Source organism: Sminthopsis crassicaudata, chromosome 2 (assembly GCF_048593235.1).
Source record: "Sminthopsis crassicaudata isolate SCR6 chromosome 2, ASM4859323v1, whole genome shotgun sequence".
Classification (NCBI taxonomy): Eukaryota; Metazoa; Chordata; class Mammalia; order Dasyuromorphia; family Dasyuridae; genus Sminthopsis; species Sminthopsis crassicaudata.
In genome coordinates this window covers 89,068,126-89,085,873 of record NC_133618.1, presented here as the reverse complement: position 1 = coordinate 89,085,873, position 17,748 = coordinate 89,068,126, and the positions used below count along the sequence as shown (strand labels likewise).

The 17,748-nt window shown below is 37.4% G+C and overlaps 1 protein-coding gene across 1 annotated transcript in view; it reads right to left on the bottom strand.

Annotated features, from left to right (window-relative positions):
* EPAS1 (endothelial PAS domain protein 1) overlaps window positions 1-17,748 on the bottom strand; it is a 105,910-nt gene that overhangs the window by 6,003 nt on the left and 82,159 nt on the right. Inside the window, exons 7-13 of the mRNA XM_074286728.1 lie at window positions 11,459-11,565; window positions 8,384-8,531; window positions 7,312-7,520; window positions 5,786-5,964; window positions 4,664-4,774; window positions 2,798-3,285; window positions 1,038-1,164 (exon numbers count right to left, since the gene is read on the bottom strand). Coding sequence (XP_074142829.1) covers window positions 1,038-1,164; window positions 2,798-3,285; window positions 4,664-4,774; window positions 5,786-5,964; window positions 7,312-7,520; window positions 8,384-8,531; window positions 11,459-11,565 — 1,369 coding nt within the window. The remainder of the gene's footprint in view (window positions 1-1,037; window positions 1,165-2,797; window positions 3,286-4,663; window positions 4,775-5,785; window positions 5,965-7,311; window positions 7,521-8,383; window positions 8,532-11,458; window positions 11,566-17,748) is intronic.

The window sequence follows — 17,748 nt, the reverse complement described above, 5'->3', positions numbered from 1 at the left end:
GGCAAGGAACTGGAAACTGCGTGGATGCCCATCAAGAGGGAAATGGCTGAAAAAGTTATGGTATATGAATGTTATGGAGTATTATTTTTCTATAAGAAATGATAAACAGGGTGATTTCAGAAAAACCTAGAGAGACTTACATGAACTGATGCTCAGTGAAGTGAGCGGAACCAAAAGAACATTATACACAGTAACAACAAGATTATGTGGTGATCAACTGTGATGGACTGAGTTCTTTTCAACAATGAGGAGATTCAAAGCAATTTTAATAGATGGAATTTAATAGATGGAAAATGCCCTCTGTGTACAGAAAGAAAACTGTGGAGACTGAGTGTGGATCAAAACATAATATTTTCACCTTTCTAGGGTTTATTTGTTTGCTTGTTTTTTTTTTTCCTTTCTTGTGTTTTGATCTTGATCAGATTTTTCTTATGCAGTATGACAAATATGGAAATAGGTTTACAAGAATTGTACATGTTTAAGCTATATCAGGTTGCTTTCTGTCTTGGAGAGGGGGAAAGTAAGGGAAGGAAGGAGAAAAATTTGTAACACAACACTATCTAGACATGTATTTGGAAAAATAAAATAATATTATTTCATAGTCATTTCAGGATGTATACCACAATGCTCCATTAACCCCTAATCCCTCTGCAATGTCTTCCCTTATAAGGGAGGGAAAAAATAGTCGAGCCAAATTAATGGACACAATGTACACATTTAACATCACATGCAACATTCTACAACCAAAGTCTCCACCTCTGTAAAAAAATGAAGTAAATACATTTTTCTTGTTCTTCTAGGAGTTACTTAAACACAGGCATAGCCACAGATACAGATAAAGACACAGATACAGATAGCTACAGATATATATATATATATATGTATATATATATGTATATATATGTACAAATATAGACACAAATACATATATATGTGAGTGTATGTGTGTATCTACATACACATGGGTATAGCATAGACATATACACATGCATGCACACATATCCATTCTCCCATGACCAAACTTATGGAAAACTCACCCCACTCATGTCCTGAAAGTTTTGTTCTTCATACTCCAGCTGCCGCTTCATCTTCAGTTTGTTAGAGAGGGCTATCATCGCTGGATTCATCTTATCTGGGCCTCGTGGCCCCAATCCCTTCACCAAACTGTCAGGGGCAAAAAGGGACAGAACAGTTTAGTTGGCATATCTATCAAATGGGGGAAATGATCCAGGGTATCTCAAAGGCCCCTCTAGGTCTAAAATTTGTGATTCTATAATACTAAAAGCATGGCAATACTAAGCTTTTATGTGGAAAAAATGAGCCTTTGATTATTTAAATAATTTTTCCCTCTCTTATCTGGGTCCCTCATGTTCCTTTTGGTAAGACATTAAAAAACAAATACTATAAAAGAAATTAGTCTGCTTTACTCTCCCTCTTTTCATTTTATATTTCTAAGGTTCCTTTAACTGCACACTATACAGTCAGCCCAAGAATAGTCAGTCAATGAAGTGACAAGATCTGAGTTCAGTGGGAAGTCCCTCCCTCATGCTTCCTGGCAATAACATTCTTCTCCTCATTTTTAATTCTGCCTAAAATTTCACCACTAAGAACTGAACTAAAAATTGTCATTTTAAAGCTCAAATGCCTCTGAAAATAATGATGACAATGATGAGTTTTATATATATATATATATATATATATATATATATGTGTGTGTGTGTGTGTGTGTATGTGTGTGTATGTGTGTGCGTGTGTGTGTGTATGTATGTACATATAAAGACATATGTCTTTAAGGTTTACAAATGCTACATAAGTGTAATTGTATAATGATATCTCATTTGATTAATAAAGATGACATGCCAATCTTGGAAGTCATCAGTAACAATTTGATCAAGTCAGAGATTTCAACAATGCAGTGAGAATAGTCCTATTGAGAAAATGAGGTATAATGGAGCCGTAGATGATTTTTAGAATCTGGATCTTGTAGAGATGTCACTGTAGTGGGGGCTTTGAACTCCCACTTGCTTGGGGGAGTTCTGGATATGAGGCTATTACAGAAAGACACAAAGTGGAGACTGGGGTCACCTGAGACAAGCTTTGTCTACTTCCCTGTAGCAACAATAAGATTATATATTACTCCACAAATGTAAATTGTTATTAGTGTTGAGGCTGGCCCCAAGCAAAATGTTTATCTTCTGGGGACCCAGCTACTCTTTCCGTGAGTCTTTGTCCACTTTCTTTCAGACATTCCTTCTGTATTTATCATTTTAGATTTGTAGGATTCTCATGTTCTCACCTTTCCTCCTGTTCCCCCACTCTCAGGAAAGATCAGTTACTGATGTTTTGTTATGAATAAGAATCACTAAACTCCCTCTCTCTCTATGAGGTTTGCATTTAAAGCATGATTTTAGTTTGTGGAACTAAAGATTTAAAGGGACTTCAGACATAGGGGCAGCTAGGTGGTACAATGGATAGAGCACCAGCTCTGAAGGCAGGAGGATCTGAGTTCAAGTGTGATGTCAGATACTTAGCACTTTCTAGGTGTGTGATCCTGGGCAAGTCACTTAACCCCAATTGCCCCAGCAAAAAAAGAAAAGAAAAGAAATGTAGAGAAGGAATTACAGAATAAATGGGAAAGATACTTTTGAGGGACCAAATGATTTTCACAATGACCTTGTAATCTTTCCTACCAGGGTAGTTAGCCCCTATTCTATCTGTGGATAAAGCTATCCCTAATTGATATTTTTAGTTTTCTTTGCAATAACAATTTTTCTTGAAATAACAAAAACATTTTTACCTTTTCTTATACATTGAGATGTTGGGTGCTGGCAGAGGGGGCCCAGAGGGAGATCTCAAGGATTTGGCATATTGATCTGCTAGTGTCCACTTTATGGGTCCATACTCTAACGGTGGGTCAGGGGGCCACTGGGTATTAGACCTCCCTCCCATGGAAGAGAGTGGGGTACTGGCAGGCCCATAGCATGGGGGTAGGGTCATCTTGCTCCCTCCATCAAAGAATATGAATGACATTGGCTGGGGGTCCAGATCTGACTTCTTGCTTTCCATCTGATGTTGGTACTTGTCCAGCATGAAGGGGTTATGAGAGGATGTTGGGGCCAAGGGTTGGAAGATGCTGGTCATGGTACTGAAATTGGCCTGGGGGCTGGGCTGAGCATTCTCCAGTGGGGGACGTTCCTCTTGGCAGATGGGGCTCAGTTGGAAATCTTCCCCATCCATGGGGATGTAGGGAGCCAGTGTCTCCAAGTCCAGCTCATTGAAGTCAGTCTGTATAGAAATAAGAAGGGATAGCAAGAATCCAAAGGAATCATGGTTAATTCTCATTGCCACCATCCTAAATTAGGTCCTCTTCATCATCTGTAATCTGCTTTTCTGATCTTCCTGAAATGTAGTTTGATAGCAAACATTTTAGCTACCCCCTTTCCAACCCAAGCTTTTTAGTTTCCTCTTCTTCCATTAGAATTCAAGCTTTGACAAGGGCAGGGACTGTCTTTCTGCTTGTATTTGTATTCCCACAATCTGGCATAGTGATAGGTATACAGCAAGTACTTAATAAATACCTGTTAACTGACTGACAGGTACCTACTAAATGGACATAAATATGTTAGAGCTAGGGATAAGATAAAGGTGAAAAACAACATAACACATATTCTAGTATGACAGCAATGGAAGCCCATTGAAAAAATGACTAATTTCACAAGGAGGTAGAACAGAGTAATTAGAGAAATTCAAGGAGGGAGGTATCTAGGTTGCTCAGTGGATAGAATATTTGGACTTGGAGTCAGGAATACCTGAAATACTACTTCACAGACTTAACTAGCTATGTTGACACTAAGCAAGTCACTTAAACTCTGCTGGCCTCAGTTTCCTCAACTGTAAAATGAGAATAATCACAGACCGTATTGCACATATTTATTTTGAAGACAAAGTAAGATAATATTTATAAAAAATTAAATAAATATGTAAATAAATCATAGTGGATATCACATAATAGGTGCTATATAAATAAATGTCTATTCCCTTCTCCTTCCTTTCCTTTCCTTAAGGAAGTTCTAAATCCACAATCCTTTGATGAGATAACTTTTGGCTGGAGGTGGGAATCTGAGAAGACCTCATGGAAAAATTGGTACCTAAACCTGAAGAAAGAGAAGGGAGATCTCAAGAGTAGGGATGTAGATGAGAATGCTCTGTAGGCTTTAGCAAATGTATGGAGACAGGATTGAGCAGAGTTAGAGTAGGGAACAAAGTAAAGCTGTGTAGAATATAGGAGGGACAGTAATATGAAATAAGCTAGAAAGGCAAGCTGAAACCAAGTTATAAATGGATTTGGATATCAGGATAAGGAGTTTGTATTCTACTTCAAAGGGAGCCTCCCAGATTTTAAGCCGGAAGCTGTGATGTTGACATGTCGGACCATGACCTACAATACTCTAGCTATAGAAAAGAGAGACTAGAGACTGGAAGACTATTTAGGAGACAATTATAATAGTTCCTAGCTAAGAGATGACCAGAATCCTGATCAAGATGGATGGTCATGAAAGCGATTTTCATCTAGTCATTCCTCTGCTTAAGAACCTTGGAGTATTAAGGATTTACAAGCCCCCAATGAAAGTAAAGGTAGGAATTTCTCTCTCTGGTCACTCACCTGGGTGTTACATTGATTCTTGGACTCAGTATCCATAGCAAAAAGCTTTTCTATCATTTCCATCTTTAGATTTTCATCCAGAGAACTATAATAATCTCCTGGGCTGCTTGGCTATGGAAAGGTAGGATAAAAGAAGATAGAAAAGGGGATTGATTATTAGACAGTTGGATACTCTCTCCTTATTAACCAAGAGGTCTTGGGCCATGGTTGTTGGTAAACCTCAATGGCAGTCTTATTGGTTGTTTATATATGTTACCTTCTATAATATGTCTAGTCTGGTTTATATGCATTTATATGATTTTCTCATTAGTTCATGTGCATGAGCTCTGTCTCTCCCATGAAATTGTAATGGGGCAAATGGAGAAGGGAAAGTCACCTCTTTTTTTCTCCCAGGTGACCTACCATAGAGTAGGTACATGAATATTATTCAGTCTAGACTTGTCAAATTAGGCAGGGATTTGAGTAGAGGTTGCCAATTAGTTCAAATGTCTATATTTTTCCTAGCTGGATTTCCTATCTCCTAGCAAAGAGAGGACAAAGATTCCTGTCAGCTGGAATTACTCCTAGCACAAGGTCATGCTTAGTAATTGAGCTTATTAAAATTTTTTTATGATGAAATATGAGGAAATGGGGGTCTCTGGATAAATTCTTTCTAAATGTAAGGTTAATGATAATGATTTTGATAAAAATCATTAGCTCTCTCAAAAAACAGGGCCTCCTTAAAAGACGATCTCCTTGGTCCCCCCACTAACTAGAAAGTAATCTTTTGTACTTCAGACCTCTTAAGTAACTTATTTGTACTCATCATTCATTTAGCATATTATATTATATTACTTCTTTTATTAGATTAGAATATCTATAATATAATATGATAATATAATAACTCCACGAAGTAGGGATAGTCTTATTTAACCTTACTTCTCTCCTGAAACCTAATAATCTTCCCTGTAAAAAGTAATTAGCCCATGTTGTACAGAACTAAATTGTTCAACAAGCAACCTGAGATTGTCAAAGGAAAGAAGAAGATAATGGAATAAAGAGAGACCTAAATCTTTCCTTCCCACTTTGTACTTGGTTGACCTGCAATCTACCCAATAATTGCTGTCTTGATTTGCCTCCTACCGTGGAACAGCTACTGTTGCTGCTGGCACTGGGGGTAGTGCTGCCAGGAGGGGCCATCTGGGGTACAGTAAATGAGGCCTCACTCTGGGAACTGTGATTCTTCATGTCTCCAGGCCATGGCTGGCTTGGGGTCAGGAGGGCTTTATTGTAAGTAGATGATTCTTCAAAGCTCTGGTTTCCTGTAGAGATAAGGGACATCAGTCAGGGTAGGTTTACTCTAACTTAATTCATCTCACTCATGAATATATACAGGAGGCAGGGGGACTCAAACTACACAGGAAAGGAGGCAAAAAGCTTTGTGGACAGATCTTGGGTTGATCATGGGTTTCCCTATGATAATTTAAATTTGTAAATTTAAGTTGTGTGTGTAAGAGAGAGACAGTCACAGAGACACACAGAAAGATGGAGACAAAAAGGAAGAATGTAAAAAAAAATTCTTCATTACTATAGAATTTCTTTAAATGGAGATCTCTCTCCTATACATAAGTGTCAGGAAACTATAGTTAGTGTCTCCCTCTTTAAAAGAACAAATAGAAATGATAATATAATATAAATAATAACACAGTGGCTAAAGCACTGTACTTGGAATCAGGAAGATCTGAATTCAAATCCCACCTCAAACTTAATAATGTGACCCTGGGCAAATCACTTAAATTCTCTGTACCTCAGTTTCCACATCTGTAAAAAGAAGAATATGGATTCAGTGATAAGGGTTTCTCTAGCTCTAAATTTGTGTTCTTAAGATAAAATGAAGGTATCAGAATAGCTGAGTTCTTTTAATCCTAAAATTCAAAGAGTCTAGCTTAAGGTAGGATGAACTTTTTTTTTTAAACAGAGATCCTAGTGCTAAATACAAAGCCCTTAGAGATTCAAGACAAAAAGAAAGCTGCCATTTCCTCAACTCACATGCATTGAAATATTTAGAGTAGTATTCTTTATAGCAGCAAAGAACAGGAAACGAGAGATGTTCATTGATTAGGTTATGGTCAATGGTAGTATGTGAATAAAGTACAATATGACTGGACCATAAAAAATGAAGACTATAGGAAGATTTATATGAACTGATACAAAATAAAGAAAGCACAACCAGAAAATAAACAACATACACAGAAAGCACAACAATATAAACTGAAAGGAAAACGTCAGAAACCAAAATCGAACACTTTAGTTGTAATGACAAAAAGAGCTGACAGTGTACCTCCTTCTCTTTTTTCAGAGCTATAGAACTATGGAAGCAGAGGAAAGATCACTATCAAGCTTGACTGACATACCAGTTAACTTTGTGAAGCTGCTTCCTTATTTCCTCTATTTAAAAAAAAATTCTTATTTTTAAACAAAAGATAGTCCTTTGGGTGGGGGAAAGTGAAAGACTATATTAGGAAATTAACATGATGTAAAAACAAAAAAATGTCAATTAAAAAAAAGAGAGAGAGAAAAGCATGTTTAAGGTGGCCAAGGCAAAATGAATGAAAGCTACCCTTGCTCAAGAGTCTTCTAGATTTCTTGCGCAGGTGGGAGGTACTGACCAAAGTCCAGAGAAATGATGGCATCTCCTGCTGTAGGCGCCAGTTGCGCCAGCTCTTCGGGCTCTTCCTTGAGCTTGGTAAATAGGAAGTTACTCTTCTCCGACACAGGGACTTTGGTGTCAAAGATACTGTTCATGGCCATCAGGTGGGGCTTGAACAGGGACTCAGTCTGGTCCATGGAGAACACCACATCATTCTTCTCGATTTCACTAATAAAATGAAAAAGAGACTTCAAGTCCCTTTTTACAGAGGCAGCATGGCGTGAGGGAGATCAGGAAAATTTGGGTTTAAATCTTGCTTAGGACATTTGTTGTGTGGCCATCTGCAAGTCTCTCTGAGACTTAGGTGACTCCCTAAAACTTGTCTACTAAATTATACAGGGTTGGGATCTGTGGCGCTTGCAGGAATCCTCTTATTCACAAACTCTGTCTTTTATATGTTTTCTTAACAAGAAATGTTCAAGTGTATCACTGCCTCAGAACCCCAGAGCTCCTGACTGCTGTGCCTCAGGATATTCTCAGCAGGCAGAAAATGGGAGAACAGAACTTGTTTATCTGGGTTTTTCGAAGAATGGTCTAATTCAACTCTATTACTAGCCATGGGGGTGATTACAATCATAACACCGTCTAAACACAAGCCGACTAAGAAGGCTGCTTTTTATCACTGTCCATACACAGACTTAAGCCTCTAGTTGTCTGACACCGGGTTTTCAGAAGTGGCTTTTGGGGACAGAATGTCTTCCTGGTACTGCCTCCTCAGTTACTAACGATACTAGTTAACAAATTTCCATCTTCCCTTTCCCAAAAAGTAACTCTCATTCTTCTCCACTCTGTATCAAAGACAATGTACATTGTAACAAAAAATAAGGTGGGGATGGGAAAAGAAGATAGGGAAAATAATAAGAGGCAGTTATTAATTCTCCATGAATGCTTGTGGGTCTTGATAGAGAGAGGTCTGCCCTTTTGTGGAACTTTATGTGTTTGAAGTATTCTAAATTTCTCAAGACTTAAGAATGCTATGGGTCCATTTTTAGGTTCCCAGCCCATCTCAGAGGAGTTTTAGAAGGACTCACCTCAGGACATAGTTAACACAGATGATGCACTGGGGTTGAAGATTTCGGGTGTTGTAAATGACTGTCCCTTGAGTTTCCAGCCACACATACCCACCATGCTTGGCAAGCATCCGGTATTGGCCACTGATCACCTGACCTTTGGTACACACTGAAGAAAAATGAGAAGCAGACGTCAGGGGACTAGAAGGAGTTTGCATCAGAGCCAGAACTCATGCTCTGACAGGAAGAGTATAAAATGTTAGAAGTGGAAGGGACCTTGGTCCAACATCCTCATTTTACATATGGCTCATTCAATATGTAAAGTACCTTTATCAAGCATTTTCAGGCACTGTGCTTAAAAAAAAAAAAAAGATAAAAATGATCCTTGTTCTCAAGGAACTTAGTGAGAACACATCACTCCAATGATAATGTATATACAGGATACATACAGAATAGTTAGAAATTGTGGGATTAGAGTACTGCTAAGTATTTCTATATCACAACCCTCCCTAGATGGCAGATAAGATAGATGACCTTTTGGATGCTTCATGGTCAGTGTGATTGAAAGGAAAGAAAGTTGTTTAACATGAGGAGACCTGGATTAGAATCTTGGCTTTCCCCTTTATTTGTTGTGTGACTGAATAAGTCTCCGAGATTTGCCTAATTACACACACAAATATACATATATGCATACACAGGTATACAATACTATAGAACTATGATGCTGGATGGTGATTTGGAAAGACAAAATATAGGCACACAAATTAGGGGGTAGCCAGATTAGGTGGTCCTAAAGAAGGTTTATCCTCACCTTTTATACATACATAGAAACAGCACACACATCTTGATAGATTGCCAAAGCAGAGGAGGAGGACCATCATCCCTTCCCTTTCCTATATCCCTTTTCTCAACTTGCTTTTTCTTTGTTGAATTTTTGCTACTTCTGGGCTATTTCTGATACTCAATTTAAACAGAATTTCATCAATACTCATATGTACAGTGAGATCTCTGTCACTAGAGCCAGAATACATCACCAAGAGATAAATTTGTCACTGCTTTTGCAAAAAAAAATCTTAACACTTTCCCCATGGTCAAACCCAAGGATAGCTGGAGCATTTGCTCATTCATGGTCAGGGCAGATCATTCCCTTTCTATTCTAACTCTGGGAACCAGGATTTGGCAGAACTTAGGCTGCAGACAATAATTCCAGCAAACTTCCACCAGTTCATTGTTAGCCCAGGCAGACTTTCCTTTGTGTGGAAGAGATACAGGATTAGTATTGTTAATGTTGATTAAACAGTACATTTGTGGAAGGTTTTAATTGTATTTCTAGTGATCAGACAGTCCTGCTCTGTCACTGCAATATAATTACATCAGTTTTCTAATCACTTGCTCATCATTGCAAGCATGATGAGAGGGCCTGCTACATCACAGACAGGCTTTTTACTGCCTTTAATCTTGATCCTGTTTTTTTTCTAAGAGCACATAATGTTCCCATATAACAAAGAGTAACCAAGCCTTCCCTTGAGAGTTAACATGGGATAAATTACAAATCCATTTGGAAATGACAGCTTTCAATTATCTGTCTGTTTTAAATAGTGAGCTTCTCCAGTCATTAGAAAGGTACCCTCCTTCTTCCTCTGTCTCTCTCACAGAGTAATATGCAAACTAGAACAAACCTTCAGATTAGACTTTTTTAATTGACTTTCTGAACAAAGCAAAAATGGGAACAAAATCTGTCACAATTTACCAACAAATGGTCAAAAGATTTATGGGTGATACCAAGGAGGGAAAACAAAAGCTTCAGTTTAAGTTGATAAATTGATTTTACTTCCAACTCATGCCCCATTCCTCCATCTTTTGGATTAGTAATTTAGGACATATTTTTTCATATGCCATTGATAGCTAGATTTTTTTCCTCTGAGAATTGTCTTATTAGCTGGACTAATGACTAGTGGTCATACATATTTGAAATAGTTTCTTATATATTTTTCTATCAGACTTTTATTAGAGATACTTGTTGCAAAGCTTTTTTTTTACCCAATTAAATCATTATTTTCTAATTTGAACTATATTGATTTTGCTTATATAAAAATGCTTCCATTTTTTGCAATAAAATTATCCATTTTAGCTTCTCCTGCAGAATCCATACTCTCCAATGAACATATGATTATGTTCCTGTTAAATCATGTTATGTTCTAATATTAATTTTTATAATGCATGATAAATAAATCTGTGATTTCATTTCTATTTGTATAGATTGCAACCCTTCATACTCTTTCATTCTATGTGTTTCTTGTCCATACATTTCTATAAATCCTCCAAAGAGGTCTTAACCCATTTCCTGAAAGACTTTTTCTAGTTCAAAATTTTGTTTTTTCGTGGATACCAGAGCAGCACTTAGCTGTCCATCTATTATGTCTCATACTCAATACATGATCAGGTCACTCCTTTTCCAGCCATCCATGTTTTTGTCCACATGGATTAATTTCATTATAATATCTAATAGCTAACATTAACATAGGACTTTTGCTTTCAAACATATCTCACTTAATTCTTCCAACTGTCCTGCGAGGTAGATAGATAATATAAGTATTCTTAGCCCCATCTTATAGGTAAGGAAACAGAGTCAGAAGAGAAGTGACTTACTTATGATAACACAGTTAGTAAGTGGCAGAAACAGGATTTAAATCCAGGTCTTTTTTTTTTTTTTTTTGGTCTTTCTAAGAAGACTATAAGCAACTGGAGATAGAGACTGCTTCTTCTTTTCTCTTCCATAGAACCCAACCCAGTCATACACTAAGCCCTTAGGAGAAACTTTCCCTCAACCATCACTCTCATTGAATCCAAACTATAAATAATGCAGCTTCTTCTATCTAAGGGCTTCTCTCTCTAAACTGGGGGAACACAATCCCCAATACTGCTGATCCATTCTTGTCTAGGTCCTATTACTCAGGCCTTTGCTAATCTGTCACCTGAAGGAGGGCCAAAAGTGCAGGGTTCCCCTTGTGGGAAATCTACAAGTGCACATTTTATTATCCAGTGCCCAACCCAGACTCTATCTCTGAAGATTAGGGAAGAAACGGGGTCACTTACAATTCTGGTGACTCTTGGTCATGCTCTCTGAATCCAAGGCATGGTAAAACTCATAGGCAGAGCGTCCGAGCAGCTCTTCAGGATGGTAGCCAATCAATTCAGTAATTCTTCATTAAAAATCAAATGCATATAGAAAAAGAAAATTAAAAAGATGAACAGATTTAGCAAAGATGAGAACACATCCAGATAGCCATAGTTAGCTTTGGTTGGTTGTCCCGTATCAACTGTAATCAAACACATATCTTCTCTTCCTCATCCAGACCTCTGCCTTTCCCCCACCCAAGTGCTACCCAAGTAGGTCATCAAACTAACATTCTATCAAAAATAAGAATTAACTTAATATGCTCTGACATCACCCTCAGAGATAGGAAACATATCTATTTAAGGAACTCTCTTGCAAATACTTAGAAGGACCAACACTTAGGACAGGATGCTGACTGGTAACAGAGACAAGGCTGGCCTTATATGTAAGTGGAATAAACCTTTCAAGATGTGCTTTCTGTGTCATTGGATAGATAATTTGACTTCTAAAATTCTACACTTCTCCCTGAGTAAAGCCAGGAATTCTACTTTAGTGTTTCATCTCTTTAGCTTGAAGCTTTGATCCCATTTTCAGAACAAAGCCCCCAGGAGTCCATACCTTAAATGGTTATCAGTCACCAGAACCTTAGCCTGGATATGAATGGCATTTGATAGGGAAAAGAAGAGAAAAAATTAGGAAAGTACTGAATATCTGAAGGATGAGCAGGCAAGAAAAGGACAGATCAAGAGAAGCTAAACTTTCCAATTTAGCTTTAAACATGGTTTTTAAATTACTATTGTAGATTTTTTTGGTACTGGAACTGTGTCTGTTTAGAGAAGCAGAGTTAGGGTTCCATTTCTAATGCAGCAGAGCACAGGTGAGTGCCTTAGGCATGGAGAACTGAAGTCACTTGATCAGGATTCCAAAGTCAGTAGATAAATTAGATAAAATGCACCTTCTCTATGTTATATATCTCTACAAAGAGAGCAAAGAAGAAAGAATGACCTTTGGCTTCCTTCCTTCCAGAATCTTTTGTTTTTTTCTCTAATTCATTCATTAGATTCAGGAGGAGATTATACCACCCAAGGCTAGTGGGGAAGAACAGAAGCAGGCAGAATCCTTTTGGTTATCCACTGGTGTCTCCCTTGAACTCTCATAATCCCAACCCACTTACAAACCCACTTAGTTTGATGGCATCTTTTGCTGATAGAGACAGCTAAGGGGCATGGTGGCTAACTTGAATTCTACTTCAGATGCTTCTAGCTATGTAGTCTGGTCAGGTCACTTAATCTCTTTGTTTTTTCATCAGTAAAATGGGGATAATATTCGCATCTCCCTCTCAGGGTTGTTGTAAAGAGCAAATTAGTGACATACTTGGTAAAGTGTTTTGCAAACGTTAAAAGTTATATAAATGTTCTCCTTGACTATCACTCCTACACTGCTATGACATATCCACTACTATTACTACCATACTAATAATCACAATGAGGTTTTGATTTTCTACTAGAGAAGCAGATCTAGGCAAAGAAAGGGTAAAGTTTCTTCTTGTGTGGTACGTGGGGCCCAAGCCAAGTTATACCACAGCAAAACTAAGTCAGAAAGGCTTTAGCATCAGCTGATTTGGCTGAGGCAAAGAGGTTTCTCAAGTGAAATTCCGGTCCAGCCAACTTTAGTACAGGGACTCACTTTCCCTGAGCTGCCAGCTATGGACTGAGAAGGATTTGTTTCTTTCTCTTGGCCTTGAACAGAGAGGGGCCTGCACACATGCTCTCTGGCCTCCCACACCAATGTCATCAACTTAGTGTCCCTCATAGAGAGGGAATGGAAGGAGCATCTGGGGACAAGACAGTGCTGGTCCTCCGGTTGCCAGGAGCCCAATTTCTTTACAATACATTCAAATTCTTTCAAGTTTTTTTTTTAAATCCTTCTAGGGAAATAGGATAGTTGGAATTGAATTGGTGATTGGAAAGAGGGTTGAAGAGGTTTTTTTTGGGGGGTGGTGGGGGAGTATACAAACAAGGTTACTTGCCAAATTCATTCATTTGCTAGGGTGAATAAAAATTCATCTATTAAAATATAACATTCTCTAGAAAACTTAAAAATGAGGACTTGGAGAACTGAGGAGTTCATTACACCTCCCTACCCCCAAGAAAAGTTGAAACATTCTCGTTCAAGGTTAGTATAGTCCAGAGAAAACTCTCAGGGTAAATATTTATAATAACCATGCTGATAATATAATATCCATTATCTAATTAATGAAAGATGTACAATGACATGTTTTGAAATTAGAAAAACAAGCTTATTCTTCAGAACTGCCAGATAGTTAACTAGTAGCTGCCACAATTTATCTTGTCAACTAAAATAAACATTTAATGTTTCTTCTTACATTTTTAAAAACAGACTACCATAAAAAAACAACACTGGGAAATACACTGAGCTTATACACAATCAGCTACCATTTGAGTTGTCAACGTTCACAAAGCCAGGAAACCCCAACTTCAAGCTATGGTTCTCTGCCTCTGTCTGCCAGCACGTAGTTCCCCTTAATGTCCATGACTTGGTGCCAATTTACAGGGACAGGGGATTGCAGGAGTCCAGAAAAGGCATTCCAAGCATTTCAGGATGCTTCTAAGAAGTAGGCTATGCCAGACCCTGGGAAAGGAGTTTGACTCTTAGAGTTTCAAAAGGCAACTGAAGTCTACAAATAAGTTAAAAAACAACCATACAATTTCATTTCTCATCCTCTTTCTTTTTAAGGAATATAAATGTAAAAGGTACAATCAACTTACCTACTTCGAAAATTCAATGGGAAACATCAAGATTTATTCAACAGATATTACAAATATTTAAAAGGCTATTTTCATTAAAGGACATGGACAGAAAGTGAGGGTTGAAAAAGAATACTAAATAGGGAAAGAAAAAAGGAAGATGGAAGTAAGAGAAACAAATAGGGAGGAAAGGGGAAAGAGACAGACAAGAGAGAGACAATGGGAGAAAGAATGAAATGACACTTAGAGAAGACACAGAAAGACATATTTCCATATTTTATATATTCTATTTTACAATATCATCATTGTTTTTGAAATTGTTGTTCACAACTCTTTGAATTATTCTTTATCCTTGAAAAAACAACAACAATAACAAAGTATACATTAAAGAGGTTTTCCTGAATGGAAGAGCAATAGCACAACACCCTAAGGAAATGATTCTTAGGACTACAGTGACAATGATTAGAACATTCCCAAAGTCAAATGAGATTGAGCATAGAGTCTCAACACAATCTCAATGATCTTGATACTTTTCACTATTTTTAAATTATTTTTTCAGTTTTATTTTTATAGGGTGCTAGATTTGGAGTTACAAAGACTTGGATTCAAATCTTTCTTGATACTTATTTTGTTGTATCTGTTTAACCATGGGTAAAATACTTAAATGCTCTGAAACTCAGGACTCCAGCACCATTAGATTATTTGCATACTTAAGGTACTAAATTAAGATTGACATTCACTGGTCTCATGAAGTGTAAATATGTGTAAATGCCAAAGACATAGACTTTGAGCCTATGGACACGGACTCATCATCTAGGTGGGCACAGTGGAAAGAAGTCTGACTTTGGAGTCCAAACATCCTGGATTCCAATCTGACCTTTGCTACTTATTAGCAAGCCTTCTAACCTTCTTAGACCCCTGTTCCCCATCTGTAAAATAAGGGGGTGGATTTCATGGCTTCCTGAATTTAGCATCAGCATGAATCGAATTCTTAAATTCTTTTATCTTTTGTTAGATAATGTTCTTCCACTCAGTAGGCCATTTCCCATACAACTTATAATATAGGGAAGACATCACACTACCAAAAATTAGAGGAATATTTTCTGAATGACAGCAGTCCTTAAGTCTTTGATCTTAGGAATTAGGAAACTAGTCATCAAAGTTTGTTCTTCAACCTCTTTCCTCTCCACTACAAGGCATACTTCTCTGCATATAACCTCCTTTTCCCCTAGATGATTCTTGTTCATAAATTAAAGCCAAAAACTGATTTTTAAGTTACACTCCTTGGACACAAATCCCACACACATTGTTTTTGCTTTGGGTAGTAATGTATTATCTTTCTTGTTCACAGTGGTTTTATGTTTCTTATTCTTCTTTCTCCAACTTGACTATAAGCTCTTTGAAGGCAAGGAGTGAATCTTAGATTTCTTCCTTCATAGGATTATGAATCCATAACTATAAGGGACCATCATACCCAATCCCATCATTTTTTTTTTACAAAGGAGGAGCAAGAAGCCCCCAGTGATTAAATAACTGTAACTGTCTGAGACTTGATATGACCCCCTCCAATCTTCCCAATTCCAAGTCCAAACTATATCTTAAGACTTGCAATCTTAGGCAAATATTAGATTCTTAATAAACAATGATTGAATAATGAATTTAATGTATAGCAACTTGGGAAAACATTTAAGAGCTGAGTGCAATCATCTAAGTCCCAACTTCTTAAACCATGGGTCATGACCCCACATAGAGTCTTGTAGCTGAAGGTGGGGAGTCACTAAATTATGATTTATTATCAGTAAATATTTGATTTGTATATCTAGTTATATACCTATGTGCCCATGGTCAGGCAAAACACTTCTTGAGTGAAAAGGAGTTGTGAGTAGAAAGAGTTTAATAATCCCTAATAAGTAGAAATATTTAGGCCATGTCATCTTCCATTTTCTTCTAATTGCAACATTGATCTATGATTAATATTTTTTACATGTTAGCTACCTCTTTGGCTTCTTCCTCCTCAGTCATGTGTCTGATTTTACAACATATCAATAAAAACAGGTCTGTTGTGTTGGGAATAATTAATGATGAGCTTAGTAGGGTTTGCTATAGAAGAAAGAATAAAGTGCAAACAGAATCTTCCCAATTGTCTGCCTTCCTTAATTTTCTGTGATTTAAAATACTTTTTTTTCATGGCTAATGTTTGTATAGCACTTTAAAATTTGCAAAGCATTTTACAGATATCATCTCATTTTATCCTTTATTTGGAGGCAGCTGATGCCTTTTTGCTCCACCTTTCCCTCCTTTCTTCAACCTGCTATATTTACAATCTCTTTGAACCTAAGAAAATGTCCCCAGGCTGCCACTAAGATCATTTTATAGGCTCTAAATTGCTTTCCATTTTCCTCCTAATATCCCTCATGGGAAAATACTCCCTTTTGTAGGAGCTCATATTCTCTCATGCGTGTCACATTTCATTCTATCTGGTGTAATTCCAGATTAATACTGAAAGTAGGAGGGGAGAGCCAAGCCCCTTCCTTATTAGCTAATACAGGTGAGCAATGATTTTTGGAGTGTTCATCTTTGGCTGGGTTTTGAGGATTTGGGTGTTTAGTGCATGAGAAGGAAAAGCAAGACAGGAAAACAAATGGAGATGACAAAAAAAAATCTAAACTTAGTTCAAGCAAATAAAAAAAAATACTTAGGGATTAAGGATTTAAAATAGCTATGGGCTATGGCTAAATTGGCTAAACTGCCCATGTGCCCTTAGTAACTAATCTGCTAATCACTTCAACACAACTTCTCCTCCACTGCACAATTAATGTCATTAAATACCTCTCTCCACTCACCACTTCAGCATTACTGAATTTAGAGTTTAGTTCCTATAATTGGATCTCTTGAAATACTAAAGCTTGCTGGGAAAATAATGCAATACCCTCAGAATTTTTAAAGTAGTTCCACTTATTGTGAATTACAAAACCTTATGCCTCTGTTTGATGACAGCAAAAGTTATTAGGAGCTGATGAATAATTATTACTAATGTTGTACAGTATCCTTTACAAGGCACTGAAAGAAAGTTTAGATAAGCCAAGATGAATTAAAATGAGGCTAGGTCAGGTTTAGATCTTTGCTCTCATGAAGCTTGCCCTTTACCATTGTGGCTAAGACATAAGTAGCTATGAGGCATTGTGCATCTGAGACTTACAAAAGTAATAAGGAAGGTCTAGATATCTGCTCTCTGCTCTTTCCTGCACTGGTCACTTAGTGAACATGGCTTGCCCCCAACACAATTGTGACAGTGATCGAATTGGTTTCCAGTGTTCAAATCCTTCCCTCTTTTTGCACCCATTCCCTCTTGCCTGACATCTCTATTCCCCTACCAGAATTGCTATTCTCTCTGACCACTCATCTCTATTTGCTAGCTCCCAAGGGTAATTATTCTTTAATGAAGATCAAAGTCTGAGATTAAAGGAATGAAAAACTCATGGTAGACTTTCATTGGCAGG